General features: G+C 46.2%; 1 protein-coding gene across 3 annotated transcripts in view; it reads left to right on the top strand.

Annotated features, from left to right (window-relative positions):
* Window positions 1-26839, top strand: part of LOC146830153 (uromodulin-like) — a 778490-nt gene that overhangs the window by 424193 nt on the left and 327458 nt on the right. For all 3 annotated transcript variants that reach the window (XM_085604404.1, XM_085604403.1, XM_085604405.1), the window contains exon 3: window positions 5139-5240. In XM_085604404.1, coding sequence (XP_085460530.1) covers window positions 5139-5240 — 102 coding nt within the window. The remainder of the gene's footprint in view (window positions 1-5138; window positions 5241-26839) is intronic.

Below are 26839 nucleotides of genomic sequence, written 5' to 3' on the forward strand. Positions count from 1 at the left end.
CACCAGGAGTTTACCAGCAGTGCTCTTACAGGAGTTGTGCAGAACACACCAGGAGTTCACTGCAGTGCTCTTACAGGAGTTGTGAAGAACACACCAGGAGTTCACCAGCTGTGCTCTTACAGGGGGTGTGCAGAACACACCAAGAGTTCGCCAGCAGTGCTCTTACAGGGGGTGTGCAGAAAAAACCAGGAGTTCACTGCGGTGCTCTTATATGAGTTGTGCAGAACACACCAGGAGTTCACTGCAGTGCTCTTACAGGGGGTGTGCAGAAAACACCAGGAGTTCACCAGCAGTGCTCTTACAGGAGTTGTGCAGAACACACCAGGAGTTCACTGCAGTGCTCTTACAGGGGGAGTGCAGAACACACCAGGAGTTCACCAGCAGTGCTCTTGAAGGGGGTGTGCCGAACACACTAGGAGTTCACTGAAGTCCTCTTACATGGTGTGTGCAGAGCACACCAGGAGTTCACTGCAGTGCTCTTACAGGGGGTGTGCAGAACACACCAGGAGTTCACCAGCAGTGCTCTTGCAGGGGGTGTGCAGAACACACCAGGAGTTCACTGCAGTGCTCTTGCAGGGGGTGTGCAGAACACACCAGGAGTTCACTGCAGTGCTCCTATAGGGGATGTGCAGAACTCACCAGGAATTTACTGTAGTGCTCTTACAGCGGGTGTGCAAAACACATCAGGAGTTCACTGCAGTGCTCTTATAGGGGGTGTGTAGACCACACCAGAAGTGCTCTTACAGTGGGTGTGCAGAACACACCAGGTGTTCACTGCAGTGCTCTTATAGGGTGTGTGCAGAACACACCAGGAGTTCACCTGCAGTGCTCTTAAAGGGGGTGCGCAGAACACACCAGGAGTTCACTGCAGTGCTCTTACAGGGGGTGCGCAGAACACACCAGGAGTTCACCAGCAGTGCTCTTACAGGGAGTGTGCAGAAAACACCAGGAGTTCACCAGCAGTGCTCTTACAGGAGTTGTGCAGAACACACCAGGAGTTCACTGAAGTGCTCTTACATGGTGTGTGCAGAACACACCAGAAGTTCACTGCAGTACTCTTACATGGGGTGTGCAGAGCACACCAGGAGTTCACTGCAGTGCTCTTACAGGGTGTGTGCAGAGCACACTAGGAGTTCACCAGCAGTGCTCTTATAGGGGGTGTGCAGAACACACCAAGAGTTCACTGCAGTGCTCTTGCAATAGGTGTGCAGAACACACCAGGAGTTCACTGCAGTGCTCCTATAGGGGATGTGCAGAACTCACCAGGAATTTACTGTGGGGCTCTTACAGCGGTTGTGCAAAACACATCAGGAGTTCACTGCAGTGCTTTTATAGGGGGTGTGTAGACCACACCAGAAGTGCTCTTACAGTGGGTGTGCAGAACACACCAGGTGTTCACTGCAGTGCTCTTATAGGGTGTGTGCAGAACACACCAGGTGTTCACCTGCAGTGCTCTTAAAAGGGGTGCGCAGAACACACCAGGAGTTCACTGCAGTGCTCCTATAGGGGATGTGCAGAACTCACCAGGAATTTACTGTAGTGCTCTTACAGCGGGTGTGCAAAACACATCAGGAGTTCACTGCAGTGCTCTTATAGGGGGTGTGTAGACCACACCAGAAGTGCTCTTACAGTGGGTGTGCAGAACACACCAGGTGTTCACTGCAGTGCTCTTATAGGGTGTGTGCAGAACACACCAGGAGTTCACCTGCAGTGCTCTTAAAGGGGGTGCGCAGAACACACCAGGAGTTCACCAGCAGTGCTCTTACAGGGGGTGCGCAGAACACACCAGGAGTTCACCAGCAGTGCTCTTAGAGGGAGTGTGCAGAAAACACCAGGAGTTCACCAGCAGTGCTCTTACAGGAGTTGTGCAGAACACACCAGGAGTTCACTGAAGTGCTCTTACATGGTGTGTGCAGAACACACTAGAAGCTCACTGCAGTACTCTTACATGGGGTGTGCAGAGCACACCAGGAGTTCACTGCAGTGCTCTTACAGGGTGTGTGCAGAGCACACTAGGAGTTCACCAGCAGTGCTCTTACAGGGGGTGTGCAGAACACACCAAGAGTTCACTGCAGTGCTCTTGCAATGGGTGTGCAGAACACACCAGGAGTTCACTGCAGTGCTCCTATAGGGGATGTGCAGAACTCACCAGGAATTTACTGTAGTGCTCTTACAGCGGGTGTGCAAAACACATCAGGAGTTCACTGCAGTGCTCTTATAGGGGGTGTGTAGACCACACCAGAAGTGCTCTTACAGTGGGTGTGCAGAACACACCAGGTGTTCACTGCAGTGCTCTTATAGGGTGTGTGCAGAACACACCAGGTGTTCACCTGCAGTGCTCTTAAAAGGGGTGCGCAGAACACACCAGGAGTTCACCAGCAGTGCTCTTACAGGGGAAGTGCAGAACACACCTGGAATTCACTGCAGCGCTCTTACAGGGGGTGTGCAAAACACACCAGGAATTCACTTCAGTGCTCTTACAGGGTGTGCAGAACACACCAGGAATTCACTGCGGTGCTCTTACAGGGGGTGTGCAGAACTCACCTAGAGCTCACTGCAGCGCTCTTACAGGGGGTGTGCAGAAAACAGCAGGACTTCACCAGCAGTGCTCTTACAGGGGGTGTGCAGAATACACCAGGAGTTCACTGCAGAGCTCTTACAGGAAGTGTGCAGAACACACCAGGAATTCACCAGCAGTGCTCTTACAAGGAGTGTACAGAACACACCAGGAGTTCACCAGCAGTGCTCTTACAGGGGGTGTGCAGAACACACCAGGAATTCACTGCAGTGGACTTACAGGGGGTTTGCAGAACACATCAGGTGTTCACCAGCACTGCTCCTTCAGGGGGTTTGCAGAACACACTAGGAGTTCACTGCAGTGCTCTTACAGGGGGTGTGCAAAACACATCAGGAGTTCACCTGCAGTGCTGCTACAGGCCGTGTGCAGAACACACCAGGAATTCACTGCAGTGCTCTTACAGGGGGTTTGCAGAACACATCAGGTGTTCACCAGCACTGCTCCTACAGGGGGTGTGCAGAATACACCAGCAGTTCACCAGCAGTGCTCTTACAGGGGATATGCAGAATACACCAGGAGTTCACCAGCAGTGCTCTGACAATGGATGTGCAGAGCACACCAGGTGTTTGCTGCAGTGCTCTTACAGGGGGTGTGCAGAACACACTGGGAATTCACTACAGTGCTCTTACAGGGGGTGTGCAGAACACGCCAGGAGTTCACCAGCAGTGCTCTTACAGGGAGTGTGCAGAACACTCCAGGAGTTTACTGCAGTGCTCTTACAGGGGGTGTGCAGAACACACCAGGAATTCACCAGCAGTGCTCTTACAGGGAGTGTGCAGAACACACCAGGAGTTCACTGCAGTGCTCTTACAATGGGTGTGCAGAACACACCAGGAGTTCAGCAGCAGTGCTCTTACAAGGGGTGTTAAGAACACACCAGGAGTTCACCAGCAGTGCTCTTACAGGGGATATGCAGAATACACCAGGAGTTCACCAGCAGTGCTCTGACAATGGATGTGCAGAGCACACCAGGTGTTTGCTGCAGTGCTCTTACAGGGGGTGTGCAGAACACACTGGGAATTCACTACAGTGCTCTTACAGGGGGTGTGCAGAACACGCCAGGAGTTCACCAGCAGTGCTCTTACAGGGAGTGTGCAGAACACACCAGGAGTTTACTGCAGTGCTCTTACAGGGGGTGTGCAGAACACACCAGGAATTCACCAGCAGTGCTCTTACAGGGAGTGTGCAGAACACACCAGGAGTTCACTGCAGTGCTCTTACAATGGGTGTGCAGAACACACCAGGAGTTCACCAGCAGTGCTCTTACAAGGGGTGTTAAGAACACACCAGGAGTTCACCAGCAGTGCTCTTACAGGGGGTTGAGCAGAACACATCAGGAGTGCACCTGCAGTGCTCTTACAGGGGGTTTGCAGAACACATCAGGTGTTCACCAGCACTGCTCCTACAGGGGGTGTGCAGAATACACCTGCAGTTCACCAGCAGTGCTCTTACAGGGGATGTGCAGAATACACCAGGAGTTCAGCAGCAGTGCTCTGTCAATGGATGTGCAGAACACACTAGGTGTTTGCTGCAGTTCTCTTACAATGGGTGTGCAGAACACACCAGGAGTTCAGCATCAGTGCTCTTACAAGGGGTGTTAAGAACACACCAGGAGTTCATTTGCACCGTCAGTGTCTAGAGGCCTATACTGCATACCCCTCTGCCTAACTGTAAACATGCATGATGGCATGCACGTATGTGAATGATGTGTGATGTGCTGCTGGATGACCTTACAGAGGTGAGCAAAGGGGGTACCGAGTAGGCGATGATCACATCTTAATACACAGGAGTCCCAGCGGGCACAACACATATTACACGCGTGAGTCTTGACACCGACAGGCTCTTGTGCTTCCAAGCCATTTGCACCCGATTGACACACGTGCAAGTGATGAGGTTGGCCGCAGAATTAAAAGCTGCCACTAAACAAGTAGTGTCGAGGGACGTACCGAGGCACAGTGTTGGTGTGTTTAGCAGCAGTGCCATAAAGGTGTCAAAGTAATCAAGCTGCACCGAAGCACAGTGTTGGTGTGTTTTGCAGCAGTGCCGTAAAGGTGCCATAGTAATCAGGCTGCAAAGAGGGACAGTGTTGGTGTGTTTTGCAGCAGTGCAGTAAAGGTGCCATAGTAATCACTCTGCGCATTGGCACAGTGTTGGTGTGTTTAGCAACAGTGCCGTAAAGGTGCCATAGTAATCACTCTGCACATTGGCACAGTGTTGGTGTGTTTTGCAGCAGTGCAGTAAAGGTGCCATAGTAATCACTGTGCACATTGGCACAGTGTTGGTGTGTTTAGCAGCAGTGCCGTAAAGGTGCCATAGTAATCACTCTGCGCTTTGGCACAGTGTTGGTGTGTTTAGCAGCAGTGCCGTAAAGGTGCCATAGTAATCACTCTGCACATTGGCACAGTGTTGGTGTGTTTTGCAGCAGTGCAGTAAAGGTGCCATAGTAATCACTCTGCACATTGGCACAGTGTTGGTGTGCTTGTCAGCCTTGTCATTAAGGTGCCATCATATTCCCAGACTCTCTTCAACGCTTCTGATCTGTTGTTTTGTGTTGTTGCAGGTGTGCCGCAGTGTGACCCTGCGTGTGCTGATAACGAGCTGTGCACGAACAGTGCAGGGTACGCCGAGTGCAAGTGTCAACGAGGCAAATACACAAATGCAAGTAAGTGTCTGAGGTTCTCATGTATCAATGCATACACAAACTCAAAGTGGGTGAAACCCTCTGGTGCATTCCTATAGTGAGTACAGCATTATAAGAGCAGTCTCCACAGTCACATGAAGCTATGTAACCACAATTGAGTAATACAGCACAACAGCCTCACTCTACACAGACCTAAAATACAATCCACACATACATTTCCGTGACCTGAACAGAAAGCAGCATTTTTCTACATAGATACAGCTGACCCAGAGATGGACAGAGGGCAGATGGAGAAACAGAACAAGAAACACCGATGAAATTAACCAGATTTGGTTGTTGTGCAGTACATAACTCATGCCACCACATCAGCGCCAGGATACCCTTATGGATGAGAGTGCATCTTACAAAGAAACAGAACATAATATTGCTCTGTGTATGACATCACACATGACATAGTTGATGTTATCACTTAATAAATCTAGAACATTTCAGTGGTTTATTTTGTTTTGAGTGAGAACAATAATGTGTTTTTTTTAAAGTTCATGGTTTTTTATAATACACAAGTATCAACCCCCTCTGCATCTGGCCAAAGACCGCGAGTATCTGAGGTTGGACATACGGCTGGGTCTCTGACCAAGCTCTACGCCCAATCCGCAGGGACTTGGCAACTCCTGCGACATAGGGTTAGCCATGGAGTATGGCGTCCAGTCTGGCACTGTGCCTAACCTGCAAAAGGTGTCCCACACCACTGAGAGAGTGCATATAAGTGAGGAAGTGAGTGAGATCAATTCCAAGAAACAGTCAAAGAAAGTCACATGGGCTGAAGAGAGTCAGAAGGCCTTTGACACCCTGAAGGAAGTGTGGTGGTTCAAAGAGGTATTTCACATCATGGTTACAGTGTTATCAAAGGTAAATGATGATGGCCAGTTTCAACCAGTTGCCTCTATTAGCAGGTGACTAATGCCCCAGAGAGGCATATTTGAGTGCCATAGAGAGGAAAGCCTATGATGTGCTTTAGCCACTGACGAAGCTAAGACCCTACTTGTTGGGACTTCTTCAGGGTTAAAACTGACTACAAGCCTGTCAGGTGGCTGTTAAGCGGGGAAAATCCCAAGCTCTTGAGGTGGTCCATTTTCTTACAGGTTAAGTACTTCACAGTGCAGCACAGACCTGTGACTGACATGCCAAGGCATGGGGACTTTCCTGATTTGTCTGCTTAGATTATGTGAACTGCCAAGTGAATTGCTGAGTTACTCCTCAACTTTCATCTCAGGGGTACAGGTAAGAAAATGCCTCTTCTTGGCATAATCACCACCATTTATTTTAATAAATGCTGCTGATTTTTTACTCTTTGCATTAGGACTCTGCTAATCAGTCCCCATTGCATATGCTCTGACCCCTCAAACATGTTGAAGTTGACTATACCACTGATTAGTCCATGTATATCTAGAGTGTGGTAGCAAGTGGGCCCAGGTCTTGGAAGTTAAATGTCACTAATGTACTGCACAACATTTTATGCCACCACCAAAGTGACAATGCAAAACATGACTGCAGGCCTGCCACCAGTAAGCTGGGTGTGCAGGTTTAAGCTGGGGTGTGTCTTACTCGCGTAATACAGTGTAGCATAATCATGCAGAACTACATAAGAATTCCAGCAAGATTGTGTGAAATTACACAAGGAAAAAAGCTCAGCGTTTAGCACTATTTCTTAATGTGTAAATGCTCCGTAGCTTCAAAGCTGGATGTGAGGATGCATTTTGTGGTAAGAAATAGCGATGATTGCAACATGTGAGAAGTTGGCCTGATATGTAGTGCTCACTATTCTAGTGATCACTGTGTATCATTCCAAACGACCCTTATTGATGATTGGTTGTAAGTCAACCTTATAGACCAGCTATCCTAGTAGCGTGGATACGAGCAGTCTTAGGCTAAACTCTAGAGGGCGTGTTAAGCCAGCTGTTTACCATCACATATACCCCTTGAACACCGAGTGAAAGTACACCACACAAGTTGTTATGAAAATAAAGGATATTTATTTATAACAAGACTACCCTGGCTCTTTATGAGTCAAGGAGCTAAGCACACTACAAAACTCTTACGAAAATACTTCAGGTTGCACAATCGACACAAATGCCCGAAGGCACGAAACCATTACACTGCAAGTGGAAGGGGAGAGGTTAGAAAGTCTAAAGTTACTGATTCCGGAGTGATCCGACCAGTGGGACTAAACGAAAAAGGAACTGGACACTTGTAGAGCGAACCTGCGATGGAGCACCGAAATGCTCGAGTTACCTAGCCCAGAGGCTGCGGCTGCGGGAGGTTCGGCAAGATGTCGGGAGTCCTCGTTGTAGTCTCAGGAGCCTGAAAGAAGAAGTTGCTGGCAGGCGACCAGTGACGATGTTCAGCGAGATCCAAGCCTGGATCGGTGATGAAGGAAACCTGAAAGCAGAGGGGACTCAGTTCTCAACCGCTAGCCAGCGATCGTGTGGGCACCAGGAGGGTACCGGCTGAAGTCACCTCGACCAGGTGAGTGGATGACGTCGGACTCGGCTGTTCCTCGGACCAGGAGGCGCGGCGGCGACCAGGATGGAGGGCGAGCTGTCCCACGAAGGTGTCTGCTGTCGATGATGCTGGGCCCAGGAATGGGGCAGCGGATCTTGGCAGTGGCAACCCAAGCGGGGGAGTCAAGATGGCGTCTGGAGTGGACCAGGAGGGTCCGAGGTACTCCTCTGTTGAAGGGGAGCAAGAGCCAGTCTGGAGCAACCAGACTAGTGATGAAACAATCGTGGTGCGTCGTGAAGAGGGCCACAAGCCGGTCGGCAAGTGGTCGGACAACGCGGTGAACAGCAAGGAGCGGAAGGGCTCCCACGCAGATCTCGTGGATGCTGGGGAGGCAGCCTTCGGTGCTGGAGCTGCTCGGGGTTAGGGCTTCTCAAACCCTAGGTGCACTCACTCGAGGGTCCCTCGGTGGGCGTGCTAGATAAGCGTCGTGCAGGTTCTGAAGATGGCCGGTACCGCAGGTCTCGTCACACCTACGACTCTCAGCTGGGCTGATGATGTAGGTAAAAGGTCAGAGATGGCAGGGAACTCGGGTCTCGTCGAGCTGGGCAGTCTTGATCCTTAGGAGAGACTCACAGCAAACCGCAAGCGCTTAGGTGGTGCCTGCTGGTGCAGGGTGGCTACTCCTTAGCCACAAGGGAGAGTCTTCTGAAAATAGTCAAGAGTTCCTTTCGTGGAAAGTAGTTTAAGATTCAGAATTATCCAATTTGGGAAGGGGACTCGCTCCTACCTTTATTCTAAGAAAAGGGGCTGGCCTGTGACTAGGTCCTACCTATGGGTGGAGCCAGGAGGGGGGTGGTGACACCCCTATCCTTTGTCCGGCTTCACCCCGGCTCAGGGGCTGGGGTGCCCCCGAAACTGGTTTGAGCCGGGCTATGCACAGTGAGCACCGGGGTGCCACTTGCAATCACCTTCCTTTCAGCCCTGCCTACCTGGGATACACAAACCCTGTCTGGGATGGTGCTAACACCGCCCTTGACAGGAAACCCTTTGTCCAAGCTCCCCTCGCTGGAAGGTCTCCCAGCAGCAGGAGGTCAGACTTGTGTCTGGTGGCAGCATCCATTTTGTGATGCTGAGGCTTGAGTCAACTTTAACCGGGGTTCAAGGTTACTTCCATGTCGTGCCCCTCTAAAAGGGGGGAATGCTAACCCCGTCGCCAGGACTGGCGAGGGGTTCGTATTCCAGTTCGTATGACACCTTACTCGACATGTGTAGGTGATGTGATGCCAAAGTTAGCAAATAACCGCAAGGATTATAATGCATTTTAAAGTAGTTGGCCCGCGTCACCATGGAACGGCTATTAGGACTTGGTTCCGCAAGCCGTCGACGGGCTCAGCTCGCGCCAGAGCACCGTCCCACATGATTCCCTGCACTCTGCCTTCAGGATTGATAAGGCCTGCCATAGGAGTGACTGATAGGAATCCATGTGTCCATTTTAGGGTTAGGTGCAGGAATACTACACCTACAGCAACGGGTGATTACACCACTTTGCCCCAGCTGTCGTGCAGCCAGTTGTGTCAGATTTGGGCGGCCATCCAGGGGTGGCATAATACATGCTGCAGCCCCTGGTAGGCCCTGGGTACACCGATGCCCTGGATACCTGTGGTATGCTGAGACAGGGACTGACAAGGCGGCCCAGTTCCAATTGGTGGATGCACCTAATGTACATGTGTGTTAATTTCGAGAGAGAACAGCTAGGCTGTGGGTCTGATTGGCAGGCCCACAGCCAGGGAAAGTCGTAAACCAATGAAGCAAAAGCAAAAAATCTGGGTGATCATAGGATTGCAGACCCTACTCTCCTACACAACAGAACACCAATAGTGAGTGCTCTTGGTGTAGGATTTTTCTCCAACTTACTCCCACCATTTAGCACTATTTTCTTAGCGCACAGTGCACTCTTACACCCGAACTAGATGCGAAGATACATTTTTGCACTACAAAAGAGCACTTAGGCACCAAAACGGGATTAGTGTGCATGAGCAGCTGCTCGTGCTTGCTAAATGTGCTGTTGCATTAGGGTTTTTTCTACCAAAATACACCAACAGGAGTAATTGCAAAATTATTGGGAATTCAAAAGAGTAATGCAGAATTATCGAAATTACTCCAATTACTCCAGTGTAATTGATATTCCGCCTAGGCCTAGTTTAAACTGCAAATTCAACCTGCAAAATAACCCCTTTTGACAGGCCTAAACACTCCTTTTAAAAATTAAGAAGTTACTCCTATGTTAGCCTTAAGTACCCAACAGGCAGGGTACATGGTATTTAGGAGTAGGGCATATAAAGTTTAAAGTAAAACATGTCCTTGCAGTGAAAAGGCCTGAATAGCTATTTTCTCTGTAGTAAGATTAGCTCTTACATAGGAAAGCATGGGGAGGTAAGGTTAAAATTAAATAATCTTATTTCAGCGTAGGCGCCAGATAAAATGTTACTTTTGAACTTATTAAAGTACTTATTACAAATCCAATTCATTTGTAAAGAAGGGTTCTTACAAATATTTCCCCAAAGGTCATTTTTAAAATGTATTTTTAGCTTGTCTACAACCTATAGAAGCCCATTTTCCTGAGCTTTCAATTGTCACCCAAGAGTTGAATCGCTCCCTAATTAGAAGTGAATTGACTCCCAGAGCTGAGACAGAATGTGTGGGTATTGAGAGGTGTCCAGTTCTTCTGAAAGGATGGCCATCTGACCCACGGCCCAGAAGCCTAATTATCTTTGAAGGGGCCTGCCCTGGGGCGTGGCCAGGCTGAAGACCAAGATGTTATGCTCGACCTTGAAGCTCCGGAGAATGCACCACAATTTAACGGCCTACCCTCGACTCCTGGCTCTTGCTTGCGCTGCCACCACAGGAATGGGCGCGCCTTGACCTCGTAGGTCTGGCAATCTGGTTCATTACCTCCAGGGGGGCGGGGCTGCAGCAGGGTGCTTAGACCTGGTGCGCTTGGCAGGTACCCCCTAATCGAGGTCGCGCCATCTTTTTGTCCTCCTCCTGAGAGGCCCCACTCTTAGTGCTCGTGACTGGCGGTAACGGGTGCCCCGCTGCTGGGTGACAAGAGGCTCCGGATTGCAGCGTTGAGTTATTTGCATTGTCTGCCTTGCTGCCCGGCGGCACCTCACCTATCGTCTACGACTCTGCGGGCTCCTCGAGGCTGCCAGCTCTGCGGCGGACAGAGCCGCTTGAGCCCTACTGCATGAACGCTACTCCTGCCATTGCTCCGAAGTCCCTTGCTGCGCCTCATCATCCTACTCACCGCTGCACGTGCAATCCAGTCTACTGCTGGGGCGACTAGGAGCACCATGAAAGCAACCATTATTTTACCAGACCTGGCATGCTTCGCTGCTCCTGGCATGCTTCTGCAAGACAGGGCCCTATGGGATTCCACACCTCATGATTTCCTATACATAGGTCCTACTGGTCATTATTCTAAATATAGGGACGTGCCTATATTTAACAAGACTGATATCATTCACAGTGGATTGCATACCATCTACATACTACACTAGGCCTAGGACGCTTCTTCTTCCAATGGGGCGCAACGATCCCAAGCAGCACCCAATGACTTTTGATGCTGCTAAGACCCCCGGCGTGGGGAGGCTGATGGTCCCCATGGACATATCCCGGGATCATCAACGGCTTACGCACAGGCGTTGGAAGGCACCGTGGCCATTATGGCTGAACTAAAAGCCGGCTTCAAATCAATTGATTGTCGTTTTGATGCACTGTCAGCCCGGCTAGAGAGCATGCATGAGCGTCTTGACCATCATGAAACGCAGCTCAGTGCCTCGGAGCACCATGTCTCCGACCTCGAGGAACAACAGCCCCACGACCAACAAGCGCATCAAGTAGATTGAGAGACTCCTCAAGATGGTGGCCGCTAAAGCTGAGGACTTGGAGGCGCGCTTGTGTAGGAATAACATTTGCATTACCAGAATAGCAGAATCTCCTAATACTGCCAGCATGAACACCTTTGTAGAACACCTACTCGAGGAACTCTTTGGCAGAGAGGCATTTCCATCCACATTTGCGGTCGAGAGGGCCCAGAGAAACCTTGGCCCACAACTAGCCCCTGGCACTCCACCACGCTTGATGATTGCAAAACTTCTCAAATATCGGGACACTGTTCTATGTCTTGCCCATGACAGAGAGAAAATACAACACCAGGGTATGACAGTATCCTTTTTTCCTGACTTCACCCCAATTGTGCAGGATTTGTGTTGTAAATTCTCTGATGTTAAGCGCACACTCCAGAAAGCTCACGTGCAATATGACATGCTGTACCCTGCATTACTACATGTCAAAGTCAACGGCAAATATCACCTTTTGTACTCTCCTGCTGAAGCTGTGAGCTTCTGGAAACAGCATCATTTTGGGTTCAGATCGCTCGGCGGTGAGGGATCCACTTCTCCCCTCTTCCGTGATCCGGCAGACCTGTGAACCTCCTCCTTACCTGCTCATGTTTGCCATCACACTGCTGTGCCAGATTGACCACTACTGGATTCAGCTGTGTAACTAACTACTGTGCTCAGCATTGGCGCTCCACCTGTCTCTGTTACTCATGTTCTAGATAAGGCTGTTCATTCCCCCGTCAAAATCATGGACACTTGGCCCTTTCCTCTGAGCGTTGATTCCTCCCTAGGAAGACTCCACTTGATTTTTATTCATTGTTTCTTGGGTTATCATGGAGTTCACCTTCCTGGTTCCAACAGTTCTTGGACAGTGTCTTCTCTGGGATTCTAAACATTTGTGTGATCTTATACTGGATGATATCTTCTTTTTTCCCAGGACAATGGAAGGGCATTGCAATCATGTTCTACGCGTGTTGCAGCAGCTAAGGGATCACTCTGTAAACTGTAAACATGAAAGTGTGCTTTTGAGCAATCAAAGGTTGAATATTTAGGCCTCATCTAATCCCCTCAAGGTTTGTCCATGGACAAAAGGAAAGACTGAAGAAGTCTTGAATTAGCTGTCACCCTCTTTACTGAAAGAAACCAAAGTTTATTAGAATTTGTCAACTTTTATTAGCAGTTTGTCCATACCTTTTCCAATTATTCTTGTAACATCTCAGGACTTCTAAAGAAAGAGAATCTTAAATGTGGATTTGATTGGGATGAGCTAGCCAAACATTCCTTCACTGCGTTGAAAAAACCCTGAACTCTGCACCAGTTCTCAGATAGCTAGATCCAGCTAAGAAACGTATTGTTATGACGGATGCTTCTGAAAAAGCTAGAGGAGCAGTTTTGCTCAAACTTTAGGATGATGAGAATTTGGAACACTACTACATCAGAACTTTGATCCATTCAGATCAAAAGTATTCAGTCATTGAAGGAGAGTTATTGGCTCTGAAGGAAGCTTGCAGTGAGTGAAGACATATGTTACAAGGATCAAAGGATCTTTTTGAATTTGGGACTTTACATAGGGATTCACAAGTTTTAGAGAATCTTCAATATCACTTATATGACAGGGTCTGATGACATCTTTGTGGATACTTTGCCCTGCCAGGACTCCTGTCTCTCAAGAGATGCTCCCCAACTCGTAATAACTCCAGAATTCATCATTTATCAAGTTTTGTCTTTTTTACATCAAGTTAAGATGGTAATATACCTATGTCACAACTCTCTTTGTGCTGGTCACAGAGGTGAAAGGAATACCTTAGATCACATTCTGCAATAATTACGGTGTTTAACTGTTACTAAGGATTTATATGCGTATGTTTCATCCTGTACTATTCGTGCTAACTTTAAGATTCCATATTCGAGACCCTATGGTATATTTCATTCCTTCGTGTAGCACCTAGACCATGGCATACCATTTTGACTGATTTATTTGTGAAACTTCCCTCTTCTGAAGGTAAAACTACCATTATGGCCACAGTGGACACTTTTTTTCAAAATTGTGTGAGCTTCTGCTGCCTGTTACATGGCAGGCCCCTTTTTAAACAAAAATTGTATTAATAGAGTTTTAAAACAGTGAAGCAGAAGAAAAGAAGCAAAAAAGAAATGTACAAGGGACCGAAGAAAAACAAAATAGTTGTCAGAAAATGCAATAGAGAAAGTAGTTCACGCCAGTGCATGCTATATATGAAATAAATGACACCTATTAAAGTAAACACAAAAGAATGAGTGAGTGGAAAGAGAGCATAAGAGTGAGTATGGAGAAGAACAGGCAACTACACTGAATCACCAACTGAAGGGCACTCCAATAGTGGCCATAGTGCATTATACAACATAGGGGCACATGCATCAACAATGCCATTTGCGATTCCTTATTAGCGAAAAATAAGGAATCGCTAATAAGGAATAGCAAAAGGCTATGCATGTAGGAATCGCTATTCAAATAGCGATTCCTTAACTTTCCTTAATAGCGACTAGCAAATTGCGAGTAGCAATTAAGGAATGCCATCCCAATCATTCCTATGGGCCTCCAGGCCCATAGGAATGAATTGGAGATTGCATGAGCAAATAGCGAGTACCAGTAGGTTCTCGCAAATTGCTCATGCAATTTCAAGGGTGCAAGGGTGTCAAAATGACACCCTATTGCACCCCTGAAATTGATATGTGCACATATGTTGCACACACACATGCTCTAAGGGCATGTGTGTGCGCAACATGAAACTTTGAAAAATGCACAAAAGTGCATTTTTCAAACTTTTAGCAAATTACCATGCAGTTCATCTTCATGGTAATTTGCTCCCCCTATTAGCGAATTCGCTAATTTTTTAACTTTCATGCATTGCATTTAAGGAATCCCAAATTGAGATTCCTTAAATGCTATCGCTATTTAAGGAATCGCTATTTAAGGATTCCTTAAAGAGATGTGGGGTACTGTATGCCTGGTGCAGGTATTTAAAATGCAGTAGCTTGTGACGATGGTTATTGGAGACAAACTGTGTCTATTCACAACAATAGTACCATGTTGCGTCCGGTAGTGGGTTCCCCAAGTCTCTCTCCCGTGCAACCCGAGTTACCCAACCCTGCCAGGTCTCAGTGAGAGAGATGAAGGGTATAATTGAGAAACCAAACGGGTATTATCTGGGGCCCTAATTACCATGGTAAGTGGTGGGAAGTCCGAAGGGTCCGCAGGAAAGGGCTGGAGTGTAGCACGAATGGTATTGTATAGTCTATGCAGAGTGAATCTGTCCATATAGGGCACGTCATGTCCCTCTGTCAATGAAGTTGCATATCGCAGCGTGGCATCAACAAAGAGATCACCCAGTGTGTGAAACCGACACGTGGCCAATGTTCACTGCATCAATGCCTCCGCTGTCGTCAGGAGCCAAGGATTATCTGGGAGGGCAATATGTGGGGAGTATAACAGATCAAAGCCCAGGTCAAGTTTGAGTCTGGTCCAGGTCTAGTGCATAGTAGGGAGCATCTGTATTTCAGAAGGAGTCCTGGGGCAGCCTTGTGACATAATGGTTGAAAGGGGATAAGGGTGGGCCTGAGTCCATTCTGGCTTCAGGAGTTGCAAGCGAGCATCCGGGTGATACCAATAATACGCAAAATGTGTGATAGTTGATCTAGAATTTAGGGACCCTTAATCCCCCGCACACGTAGGGCATGGTCAATGTTTGCCAGCTTATTCTTGGTTGTTTGACTGCCCAGACTAACCCTATGAGCATGCTAAGCAAGGTGTTGTAGAAACCGCCCGTCAGGACTATAAGCATATTAAGAAAAAAATATAAAAACCGAGGTAGCACCACCATCTTGATGATGGCAATCCTGCCAGCAATGGATAAGGGGAGTTTAATCCACTGATCGATTTGGAATGAAAGCCTATCGATAGCAGGGCCATTAGTGAGGTGGTTGACCTCCGCACTACTCCGATGCAGGTAGATGCCCAGGTATTTTGGGGAACCTGTGCACCACTGTAAGGGGAACTCAAGGGGGTGGGGGACCGTGGCCTCCGTCAATGGGAACATTTCAGATTTACTCCAGTTAATAGTAAATCCCGAAAATAACCCAAACCAGAAAACCTCTCGGAGAAGGGGAGAAAGATTGGATTTGGGGTCCCTGATGAAGAGCATCACGTCGTCATCATATAGGAAAGCCAAAAGGGGGCAATGATGGAAGCACAATCCGTGCGCCAGGTGGCGCTCCTGGAAATGACGCACCAGGGGGTCCATGACAATGATAAATAATAGGGGCGAGAGAGGGTACCCCTGTCTTGTGCCTTAGAAGAGATGGTGAACTGGTCGGTTAAGGCTCCATTCACCTTAAGTTGGGCCAATGGGGCAGTATTGAGTAGATGCACAAGGTCTCAAAAACCCTTAGGCACATCCAGTTTTCGTAATGTAGCATGCAAAAAGGACCACTCTAGTGAGTCAAACGCCTTCTCGGTGTCAAGTAAAACCGTTGCAGCAGGGAGATGAGGAGTTATCTGGTTAAGGATAGCGAATACAGTTCAGAGATTAAATCCAGATTGCAATGGGGAGATTATGCAGTCCATTAGGAGGGAGAGTAGCAAGGACCTTACCTAGAATTTTGTTGTTGCGATTGAGCAGGGACAAGGATCTGTACGAGGTGCAACTCTGTGGAGACTTGCCTGTTTTAAGTAAAAAAGTTAGCACTGCCTCACACATTGTGGGGAGGAGATCTCCCCATTTTAAGGATTCTGGGTAGACTTCTAGCAGGTGAGGGACCAGTAAAGTCTTATATGCCTTGTAAAAATCTCCCCAGACGCCATCCAAACCCAGGGTGCGAGTGCCGCTCAGGCCATTGATGGCCTGCAAAATCTCTTCGCAAGAGACGGGCGACGTGAGGAACTGCTGGTGCCCCTTATCCATCCACACCATAGCCATCACTGCTAAATAATCAACCAGCGCCTCATCTTTAGTGAAGCAGTGGGATGTATACCGGCGAGTGTAATACAAGAGGAAAGCAGCAGAGATGTCTTTGCTGTGTGTAACTAAGGAATCATCATCCAGCTGCAATTGTGTGATGAAGGAAGCATGATATGAGGGGCGGAGAAGCCTAGCCAGCATGTGGCCAGGTCTCTTGCCCTCCCCGTAAACTCACGCCCACGCATTTTTGCCTAGATAATTCACCTAGCGAGCCACAGGATCCCGAAATTCATGGAGAAGCACAGCGTGTCAGTGCAACAATGGGGGGTCAGCAATCAAGGTCTCTGCATTGAGATCTCCCATTGCACGTTCGATAGTCGCTCTTTCCCCACGTGTGGACCGGAGTGCTCCTGAGTGCTTGACACTGCAAATTCCCCTGATATAAGCTTTAAAAGCCTCCCAGAGTATGGAAAGTTGCAATACAGATCCTCTACTGAGTGCAAAGTATTCCATAATTCCGTCTCGAACCGCTGCTCAGGAAATGTTGTCCAGTAACGCGTTTGCAGAAAATCGCCAGGTCACAAGGGAAGGTGCAATGTTGGGGAAGTGCGGAATTAAGAGTACCGGAGAGTGGTCCGATAAGGTCCGGGGGAGGTGCTCAACATCTGTAATCGTAAGCAATATGTTTGAGGGTAAGATACCAATGGTCAATACGTGACCACGTACCATGGGGGGCAGAATAAAAAGTATAGCCCTTATTGGGTGGATATTTGGAACGCCAATCATCGGTAAGGAAAAGGAACCGCAAAAGGGATGAAAGTGCTTCATAGATCGGGGTTTGGTCACATGTCTGGTACCAGTCGAGTCCAGGGAAGGACAGAGTTAAATTAAAGTCGCTCCCCTTTAATATGCAATCAGCGTTTAAATGGGTGATATGTGTGGAAATGTCCAAAAAGAAATCGGGTGTATCCACATTAGCGGCGTAGATATTGACCAGTAAAAGGGATGAGGTGGCCCTTGAGCTGGAAACTAACAGATAGCGGACCTCCGGAGCCGCAATAACCTCAGGCATCTTGAAAGAGAGTGTCCTATGGATTAAAGTACAGACACCCCTGGAGTATGAACTATAGTCAGCAAAAAAGTGTTTACCACCCCCCCCCCTCCCCAGTTAGATGCATAGCGATTGGGGGAATTCAGAGTGTAGTGGGTTTCTTGTAGGAAAGCCAACTGGGTACTGTGTCTGATCAGGTAGGACAACACCTGCTGTCCCATCTGAAGATTAGTCAGTCCTCTTACGTTCCAGGTCATGCACCTCAATGTTAGCGTCCCAGTTCCTTTAGTAGGTGAAGTTATCTAGGCAAGAGTATAAAAAGCGGTAATGCAGGCATGTAAGTAGTAAAGTAGTGCACAACATGTAACAGTCCCCTGTAAGAAAGAAATAGCAAGAGTAATATAGCAGAACATATCAAAACCCATACCCCCCACCCACATCGGAACTATCCTTGACTGTGACTTTGTTCAAGCCCCTAAAGCCTATGCAATGGCTTAACCCCTTTGATTTTTCAGGACAAAAAAGAGGAGTTCCAGCTGGGACTTTGAAGGTCAAATTAATGAATTTTGAGATTTTCATCACAATACTTCCTTAATACCTCTCTCTCTGGCTCGGACAAAGAATACATTCATCCATAAGGCAATTCAGTTCCAGGAATTAAATTGATTGCACGATCACATGGCCAGTGTAGAGATAAGGAAGCTTTCAGAACATTATCAAAGACATCATTACAATCTTGATTTTTGTTTGCAACAGAGGAAAGGGCAGACACGATTCTTTTGGATTCTCCAGAAGGACAAACTCTTTCTTAATCTACTATTTGATTGCTTTTCAAACAATTTTGTACACAGTTCTCAGAGCTGAATAACAGGATTCTAGTAGAACTATTAATAAATGGGATATGTAGAATAAACCAAGGGACACTTAATATGACTGGATGGTTGGGAATAATGATCAAGTCAAAAGGCAGCTCTTCGCTTCCGTTAAATACTGACACTCACAATGCAGATAATCACTGTGGGACTGGCCCAGGAACTAGAGGCGGGTCATCTACAGTGTGAATGAGAGCCACCTTGCCTTTAGTTTGACTGAGGAATTGATGTTTCGAAGCCCAGTATTTATTCATTAGGATTCCTGTGGCTCCAGAGTCTAACATGGGCTTCAATTGGAATTCCATAGAGCATATTATCAAGCCCATTATCGCCGATAAAGCGCCACTACTGAGATAGAATAAATTCAACAATTATTGGTCACAGGAAGTAGGAATAGCTGGAAGACCTGTATGAAACTGGAAGGCTGCAATGTTTTAATATGAGGACGTGATAATTTACCCAGTATCTCCTTTCTCCTGAAGGGTGGGTTTATTCATTTACCTAGGGCTTAAGTGGGCAAAATGAACATTGTCAAATCATGTGGCCGCCCTCACCACAATACTCACCTACAATTCAGGCAAAGGTATGTAAGCCTTTGCTTTCACCCCTCATCCTCTAACAGTGGCCCTTGAGTTACTCATATCAACATGGGCTCTTCAGTTGAAACACTGAGGCCAGGAGTCTCACTTCTGCACAAACGATTTTGCTGTATTCGCCTGGGCAACATTTCTTTTTTTTCATTCAGGTGATGTTCGATATTGAAGGCAGCCTCAACTCCTCGCAAACTTGGTTCTGTCATGATAAATCTCATTATGCCTCTCTGTAACATGGAGGTATTCCTCTAATTAGGACTTCTGTATTGTCTGGTGGAGTACATAAAACCATACACAAGGACAGCACTCCTGGAGTGAAAGAAAGCAATGTCCCATCAGAACTGAATGTAATAGACATCTCTTCCCATTACATTTGTAGGAGCTTGATGTGCATATAATAATGATGCAGATCCTACGAAATCTCCCACCCGATCTGGAATTTCACAGGGGTATTTTACCTGAGAACCCTTGTGCTGCCATCATATTATTTGAGAGTGGTAATTCCCAATTTTTAATGCATGACTTGGTAGCCCATGAATGTATAAAAACATTATATTTCCTTCCCATTATGTTAATGGATGCTATGGGCTCTTGCTTGTAATGTAATGATTTTGCTATCACTGGGCACTTCAGGATCTGGGGTTCAGACCGTCATGGTGTAAAAATGGATTCTAGAAAAACTGTACCTCCCATCGTTGGTTGTGGCACAGGCGGTACCTGTTGTTGCGGTTGCTGGATATGTTGCAGCCTCATTTGTCCTAGGGTGGATGCGGTCATCCCTGACTGAAGTTTTTGCTGTGGTTGTTTTATTTCAATTAGCTGTTGTGGGACCTGTTGCTGTGAAGTTATATCCTGTGTCATATACACCATCCCTTATGGCTGCTGCTGATCCTGTTACACTGGGGAAAAATTCCCTCCTTATCCCTGTTGTGCCTTCCTAAAGTGTCCTTTCCTGATGCAATAATAGCATGCCATATTCTGTTTAGTTACTCGTCCTCTACACTCCCCCTGTTTCAGCTGCTGCTGAACACCTTGCATTGTTTGATGGGGAATGTCAGTATTTGGTGCCTGATACCACTGCTGCTGTTGTTGTGGCTTTGTCATTTGCACTTGTTGTTGAACAGGAGGTGCCAGTGTTATTACATTTGCACTCATTGTGTTCTCCTTTATGTCACTCTTTCTAGTTTCTGAGTAGCTAATTTTGCTGTGAGGACGTCGAGATGTTCTTTTGCCTCCTCTTTGCATGGTGCAATATTATCCCTTGTGTGTCTGCCCATGGTTTACTGTCTATTGCTACCCCTGTGTCTTTTCCCATTACTTGACTCATCGTGCCACCTATATCTGGCACATATGGTTATCTTCATCTCCATTCTATCCAGACTACTCTGCATATACTGTTAAAATCTTCAGTGCCCCTCTCACTGTTGACCATTGTTATTCTATGCACTGCATTATTATGCTCAAAATATTAGCGAGGAGACTTTTTAATCCCCAATAGCCAAGTGCGCCCCTGCAGTGTGTCTTATAATGGCAGAAATCCATTTGGATACCCCCACGGGAAGTGGAGGTCATTATTTTGTCAAATTTGACTTCTCCATGTGTTGTCATGGTACATAGATCAAGTTATGTACTCCTGGACCTCTTTGTATTAGTGGACGCTGGTTAACAGCAGCAGCCCATTATTCTCTGCTGTTGTTTGGGAGGCAAATGATGTCCCCTCTGCACATATTGTTGCCATACATGCAGGGAATCTCTCATGTACTCATAACCTCAGTGTACTGGTCCCTTAAATGCAAATCTGTGCTGCAGGGAATCCCTAATATACTCATAATCCCAGTGTACTGGTCCCTTAAATGCAAACCTGTGCTGTTGCCATATCCTGTGCATCAAAGGATCACCCCCGGGCCATAGTATAGGGAATGTACCTGGCTTGGTCTCGGCGTACTTGCTAGGTCATCTGTAAAGCGAAAGACTGCAAAGGAGTCTTCTATAATATTTACATCACTGGGGATAAGCATTGCCTACCTTTCCTTAGTTTTAGCAGCAGCATTCCTCCAAGGTAATTTGAGAGATTTCTATAAAAGGCTGTGGCGACACTTTGTGGAGTCAGATACAATTATTGCCGCTTAACATAACATTGCTTAGCGACACAAGGCACATCTTAGGATTTATGATCTTACAGCATATGAGGAGTATGCACCATATTAAAAACTGAGAACACCAGTTGATTGGACTGCTTGTTGGAGATTAACAATTTTGAGTGAGGGGTTGGATGGATTTTTGTGATAGATGCTGGCCCAAGATGGTAGCAAATGTTTTACAGAATGGTTTGAACTAGTGTTTGTTAAGTATATTAAGGACTTGGCCGTGGAAATATCACATTAAGAGTTTGCTTGATCATCTTTGGGTCTAAGCCTACCAGACAGCAGAGCTGTCTGATTTGCTAATGACATCCTCAGGACAGTCAGAAAGCTTTCATGGGAATGCCTTCCACCCGTTGCTTACCATTGACTTTGTGGATTGTAACTCACATTTCATTGTTTTCTATCTATCTTCCCTGGATCAAATCCTATTTACTGTATTCTTCCACCAATACTGGATTTCTGTAAACAGGCATTTAAAATTTGTTCTTACCTTGTCACATTTGCTGTGCATTCAAAGACAGAGGTCAAATGTCAGGCTGTTTCTTCCAGGGACCTTGGTGTTTACTTTTCTTTGACTTCAAAGTGAGACGATTTATGTGACAATCATGCTAGCTATTGGGGGAGTGCTTGAGAAGGCTGTACAGTGTTAGTTTTTTTTTTTTTAGCATACCCCAAAATGTAAATGCCTGTTGATAAACTATGCAGATATTTCAGAATAAAATAGAAAATCATAAATTAAGCACATTTTTGGCTGATTCTGAAGTGAGGTGGAAGCAAATATTTGAACACGATCAAAACAAATCAATACATTGGGTGAGAACATTTCCACACATTATCTTTTGTATGTTGTACACTTTTAGTAAAACTATATGCCTGTGCAAATTTAATGGTCAATTCAAATGACTATGTGTTGTCTGCAATGGCAGTGTTCTAGCACACCATGCATTTTCCACTCTACGTCATTATACACTAGGCCACTCTAGTCTACTCTGCACCACTCCACTCTATGCCGCTCTACTCTATGCCTATGCACTCTGCCCCATACTACTCTACTATGCAACAGTGCACTTTTCTACTCCACTCCACGCCATGCCACTCTACTCTACAACATTTTATGAGACAGTGTACACTAAGTCATTGCACTCAAAGCAACTTTATTCTACTCTGCACCACTGTATTCTATGTCCCTGCACACCATTCCAATGTAAAATACGCCACTCTACTATACACCACTGCACTCTACAACTGTATACTCCACTCTGCTATTCCACTCTCCCACACTACTATTCTTTATGCCACTCCTCAACAATCGACTCCGCTCTACACCACTCTACTTTACAACACTCTCTTTCACTCCATGCTGCACCATCTATGCCACTCCACTGAACTCTACTGCACGCTCTTCCATTCTGACACTCGACTCCCTCCACGCAACTAAACTCTATTCTACACCACTCTACACTACTCCATTCCATGTCAATGCACTCTCCTCTACTCTACTAAGTTTTAGCCATGCTGAGCAGCGGCCACGCAAGTGTACACATGGCTAAAACATATTGGAAAATTCAATAGCTCTTGCATAGGTGAGACCTATTGGCTTTGCCTATGCTAGTTTAAGTTGGGCACTAAAGGAGAGAAGGTGGCCTTATATATTTGGGTCAAAGATGAGTCTGTATGCTAAGTTTTGGAGCAGTTGCAAACTGATCATGGTCTCTCATACACCTTGCAATAATCCAAGCAGGACATGTCTGCAGAGAGGACTGGCACAAAGAGTGTGGCAGTGGGGGAGGCTCCCCTGAGGAAAGTGATAGTACTTACTTTGTTGCTGCATTAACCTGGGGACGAAATAGGTGTTGAAATTGGATAAAACTACCAGGATCCTGAGATGCTGTTTGGGTGTTCCAAGTGACCACTGGTTTTCCATAGTGTCAACATACCGCTTGAGTGAAAAATTGGAGACCTTGCCATATAAATTACTTGCCTCAACTGAAAAACGAGCCAGTATCAACTTGATGATTATATAGAGTAATATTACATAAAATGCCCCTTACAAACAGCCTATCCGTAGGGTTTGGTAATTTAGAAAGTACTAGTAAAAACACAAATAGCTCTCAAAATGCTGTAGTTATAATGTGACCTAGCACAATGGTATGTGCTTTGTCAAAGGATAAGTGGATGGATTGGCTCTACACTATCTCGAGACCTACATTTGCCGCACAAGTCTCATCACCAAGCATTCGACTCTTTGCGACCTCCTGCCTGCCCACACCTCAAGGCATCCGCTAACTCCATAACCTCCTCAAGCTCTCCTCAGCCATGTACTGTGGATTTTAACTTGCGGCCTGGAGGTCGCACTCAGCTCTCTGAAAGAAGAACGGTAGCAGCGGCGCCATCTTCCCCGGATTCGATTTTGTGATATGTAAGATGCATACATCACTGCAACAAGATGCTGACTCTCTGAGCTATCTCAGTCAGACTCAGTGCGCTGTTGCTATGGTGCAGGAGGTGCTGCTGCGACACCATCTTAAATACTTAGGGGCAGATTTATGAGCCCCTTGCGCCACTTTTGCGTCACTTTTCCCATGTTAAAAGTGACGCAAAAGTGGCGCAAGGGGCTCATAAATCTGCCCCTTAGAGAATGAGCAATAAAGTGGCCATGCAAAGTGTTGTGTCCTACAGGACACGTTAATAACACTAGACACTTTTAGATTGTCTGTTAAGGTTTATTCGTGGGATCAACGAGCGACCGCACCTCTCACGACAGCAGAGAGGTCCCAACTGACTCTTCATGGAATTTACACAGAGAGTATTCCCATGACAACAATAAGGAATTCTCTATGAAAGGAAATACGCACAGCTAAGCACAACATATTACCTCTTTTTGTAAAAACAAAACAAATTAGAAATAAAATAAAATAAACAAATAAGAAGGAAAAAGTAAGTGTACGAAGAATTTGACAGATACTAAAAAGCATTAACAGTCCAGACTAAATTATAATTAATGCAAAAGTCTGAACAATGCCAGAAAGACAATTTTAAACAATATAAAGTGATTATAATCACAATCAGGAAGTTCAACACAATTTCCAAGGAAGTCGTCTAACACGCATAGACTTCCTTGGCACAGAATTTGTTTCATTGCTTTCACAAGCATAGTTTTGAGACACATTGGTAGAGCCAGAAGGAGAAGAAAACATTCTTGCTGACTTCGTAGAAATATTAGAGTTGTCTGCACTTACATTGAACAGAACCGAAGGTGTACTCTTTGCAGATTGAACTTTGACAACCTTACTCATGTTCCACCAATGACCACCCTTTCCCATAACAGCACCACTACAAACTTTCTCCACACAGACTGGTTCACCAAAGTTCACTCCCCCTTTTCTAACATATTGCGTGTTTCTAATACGAACAATGTCCCCCGGAGACAAATCAACTATTTTAGCAGACTTTTTCAGATTATACCTGTCAGACATCTTCTTCTGAGCGGCTTTCACACGAGACTCTAAGGCGACATTATCTACACTACACGAAACCTTATTGGCTACGGTTCTCAACAACCAAGCCGGATACAAAGTAGACGTAGGCACTCTGCCTTTCAATGAAATGAAAGGTGCAATTTTTGTAAGTGAGTGTGGTGTTGTGCGGTAGAACCACAACATGGATCTGATTGCACCTTCCACATCAAAACTGTTGTGTTTAGCCCACTTGATACAATCCACTACCACTCTGTTCAATCTTTCAACTAAACCGTTGGTTTGAGGATGTCCAACAGAACTTTGCAAATACTTCACCACTGATTCATTTAAAAACTCATTCATTTCCTGATTTACAAATTGAACGCCATTGTCTGAAACTATGGCCTCCGGAAACCCTTCCCTCATACAAATCTCTTTTAGAAAGATAATGGCATTGCTGGCAGTGGGTGAGGCACAGAATGTAACTTCGGGCCACTTACTATGAAAATCCATTAATACAAATGCAAAGCGTAGATTGTGGGGTAGAAAACTGAATGGACCAACTAAAAAAATACCCACCTTAAGCCAAGGTTTCGTAAGATAAGAAATGGGTTGAAGCGGAGGAGTAACAACCTTCAAACCCTTTTCTGCCCCACTACACACAACACACTGCTTAACTCTCTCTTCTATGTCTTTGTCCATAGAGGGCCACCAATAGTGTAATCTAAGACGTTTCTTAGTCATGGTTGCCCCAAGAAGGCCATCATGTGCATAGTCAACTAATTTGATGCGAATCCCTGTGGGAGGCACACACCTACCATCCCTCATAACAACACCATCCTCAATAGATAGTTCCTCAGCTATCTTCCAAAAGGGTTGAATATCATGAGACACACACTTCTCTCGGGGCCACCCTTTCACAATGTATTCTTTTACTTTAATCAGACTCGAATCCCCATTCACAGCTTCCTTCCACTCAACCTCACTGCACGCTTTGTTTTCAACTGCACCCACCACAGCAATAAAACAGTCCTCCTTGTCCTCTTCCACATCTAAGGGATCATCCTCACACAGAGGAAGCCTGGATAACATATCAGCTCTGACATTTTGTTTTCCTGGTATATGTTTTGTTACAAAGTCGTATTGTAAAAGTTTTGTGGTCAACCGTGCAATACGAGGTGTGGCGTATTTGAGACGTTCACCTCCCAGAATATAGACCAGAGGTTTGTGATTCGTTTGAATATGAAATTTCCTGCCCCAGATATAGGTTCTGAATTTCTCACATGCCCAATAACATGCTAATAATTCCTTCTCAATCACAGAGTAATTAATTTCAGGATCTCTTAGCACTCTGGAAGCATAACTAATTGTGACCTCATCATCACCAGAAACTTGAGTAAGAACTGCCCCCAACCCATAGTTGCTGGCATCAACTGTGATAGTACAAGGCACCGTCGGATCATAAGCTCTAAGAGTTTTGACATTAAGCATTTCAGATTTAACCAACTCAAATGTTTCTTGACATAAATTATCCCACTTGAAAGTGACATTCGACCTCAGCATATTGGATAGAACTTTCATTTTGCTAGAGTAACCAGGTATAAAACGTGAGTAAAACTCACACAATCCGAAGAAAGAGCGTAGCTCTTCCTTGTTCTTGGGACAAGGACACTCCACTACTGCTTTCACTAACCCAGGTCTAGGGCTCACACCCTCGCCGGAAACCAGATGTCCCAGGAATTCTATCTCCCTCTTCCAGAATTCACATTTATTCTTCTTCACGACAATGCCTTTTTCCTCAAAAATCCTAAAGACAGATCTAATGACCTTATCATGTTCTTCCAAGTGTTTGCTAAAAATGAGCACATCGTCTTGAAAAATAACAACCCCTTTCATGTCCTGAAGCACTGACTGCATAACCCTTTGAAATACTGACGCTGCAGAAGCTAGCCCAAAAGGCATTCTGCAGAACTGAAACGAACCGAAGGGAGAATTGAAAGCCGTATAATGGCGCGACTCATCATCTAACATAATCTGATGGTACGCCGAAGCTAGGTCAATCTTCGAAAACCATTGAGCATCCCTAAGTTCGTCTAGCAAATCACCAATTTTTGGAAGAGGATGGGAATCCACCCAAATTTCTTTATTTAGACTCCTCAAATCT

The sequence above is a fragment of the Triturus cristatus genome, chromosome 5_1 (genome assembly GCF_964204655.1).
Source record: "Triturus cristatus chromosome 5_1, aTriCri1.1, whole genome shotgun sequence".
NCBI classification, from domain to species: Eukaryota; Metazoa; Chordata; class Amphibia; order Caudata; family Salamandridae; genus Triturus; species Triturus cristatus.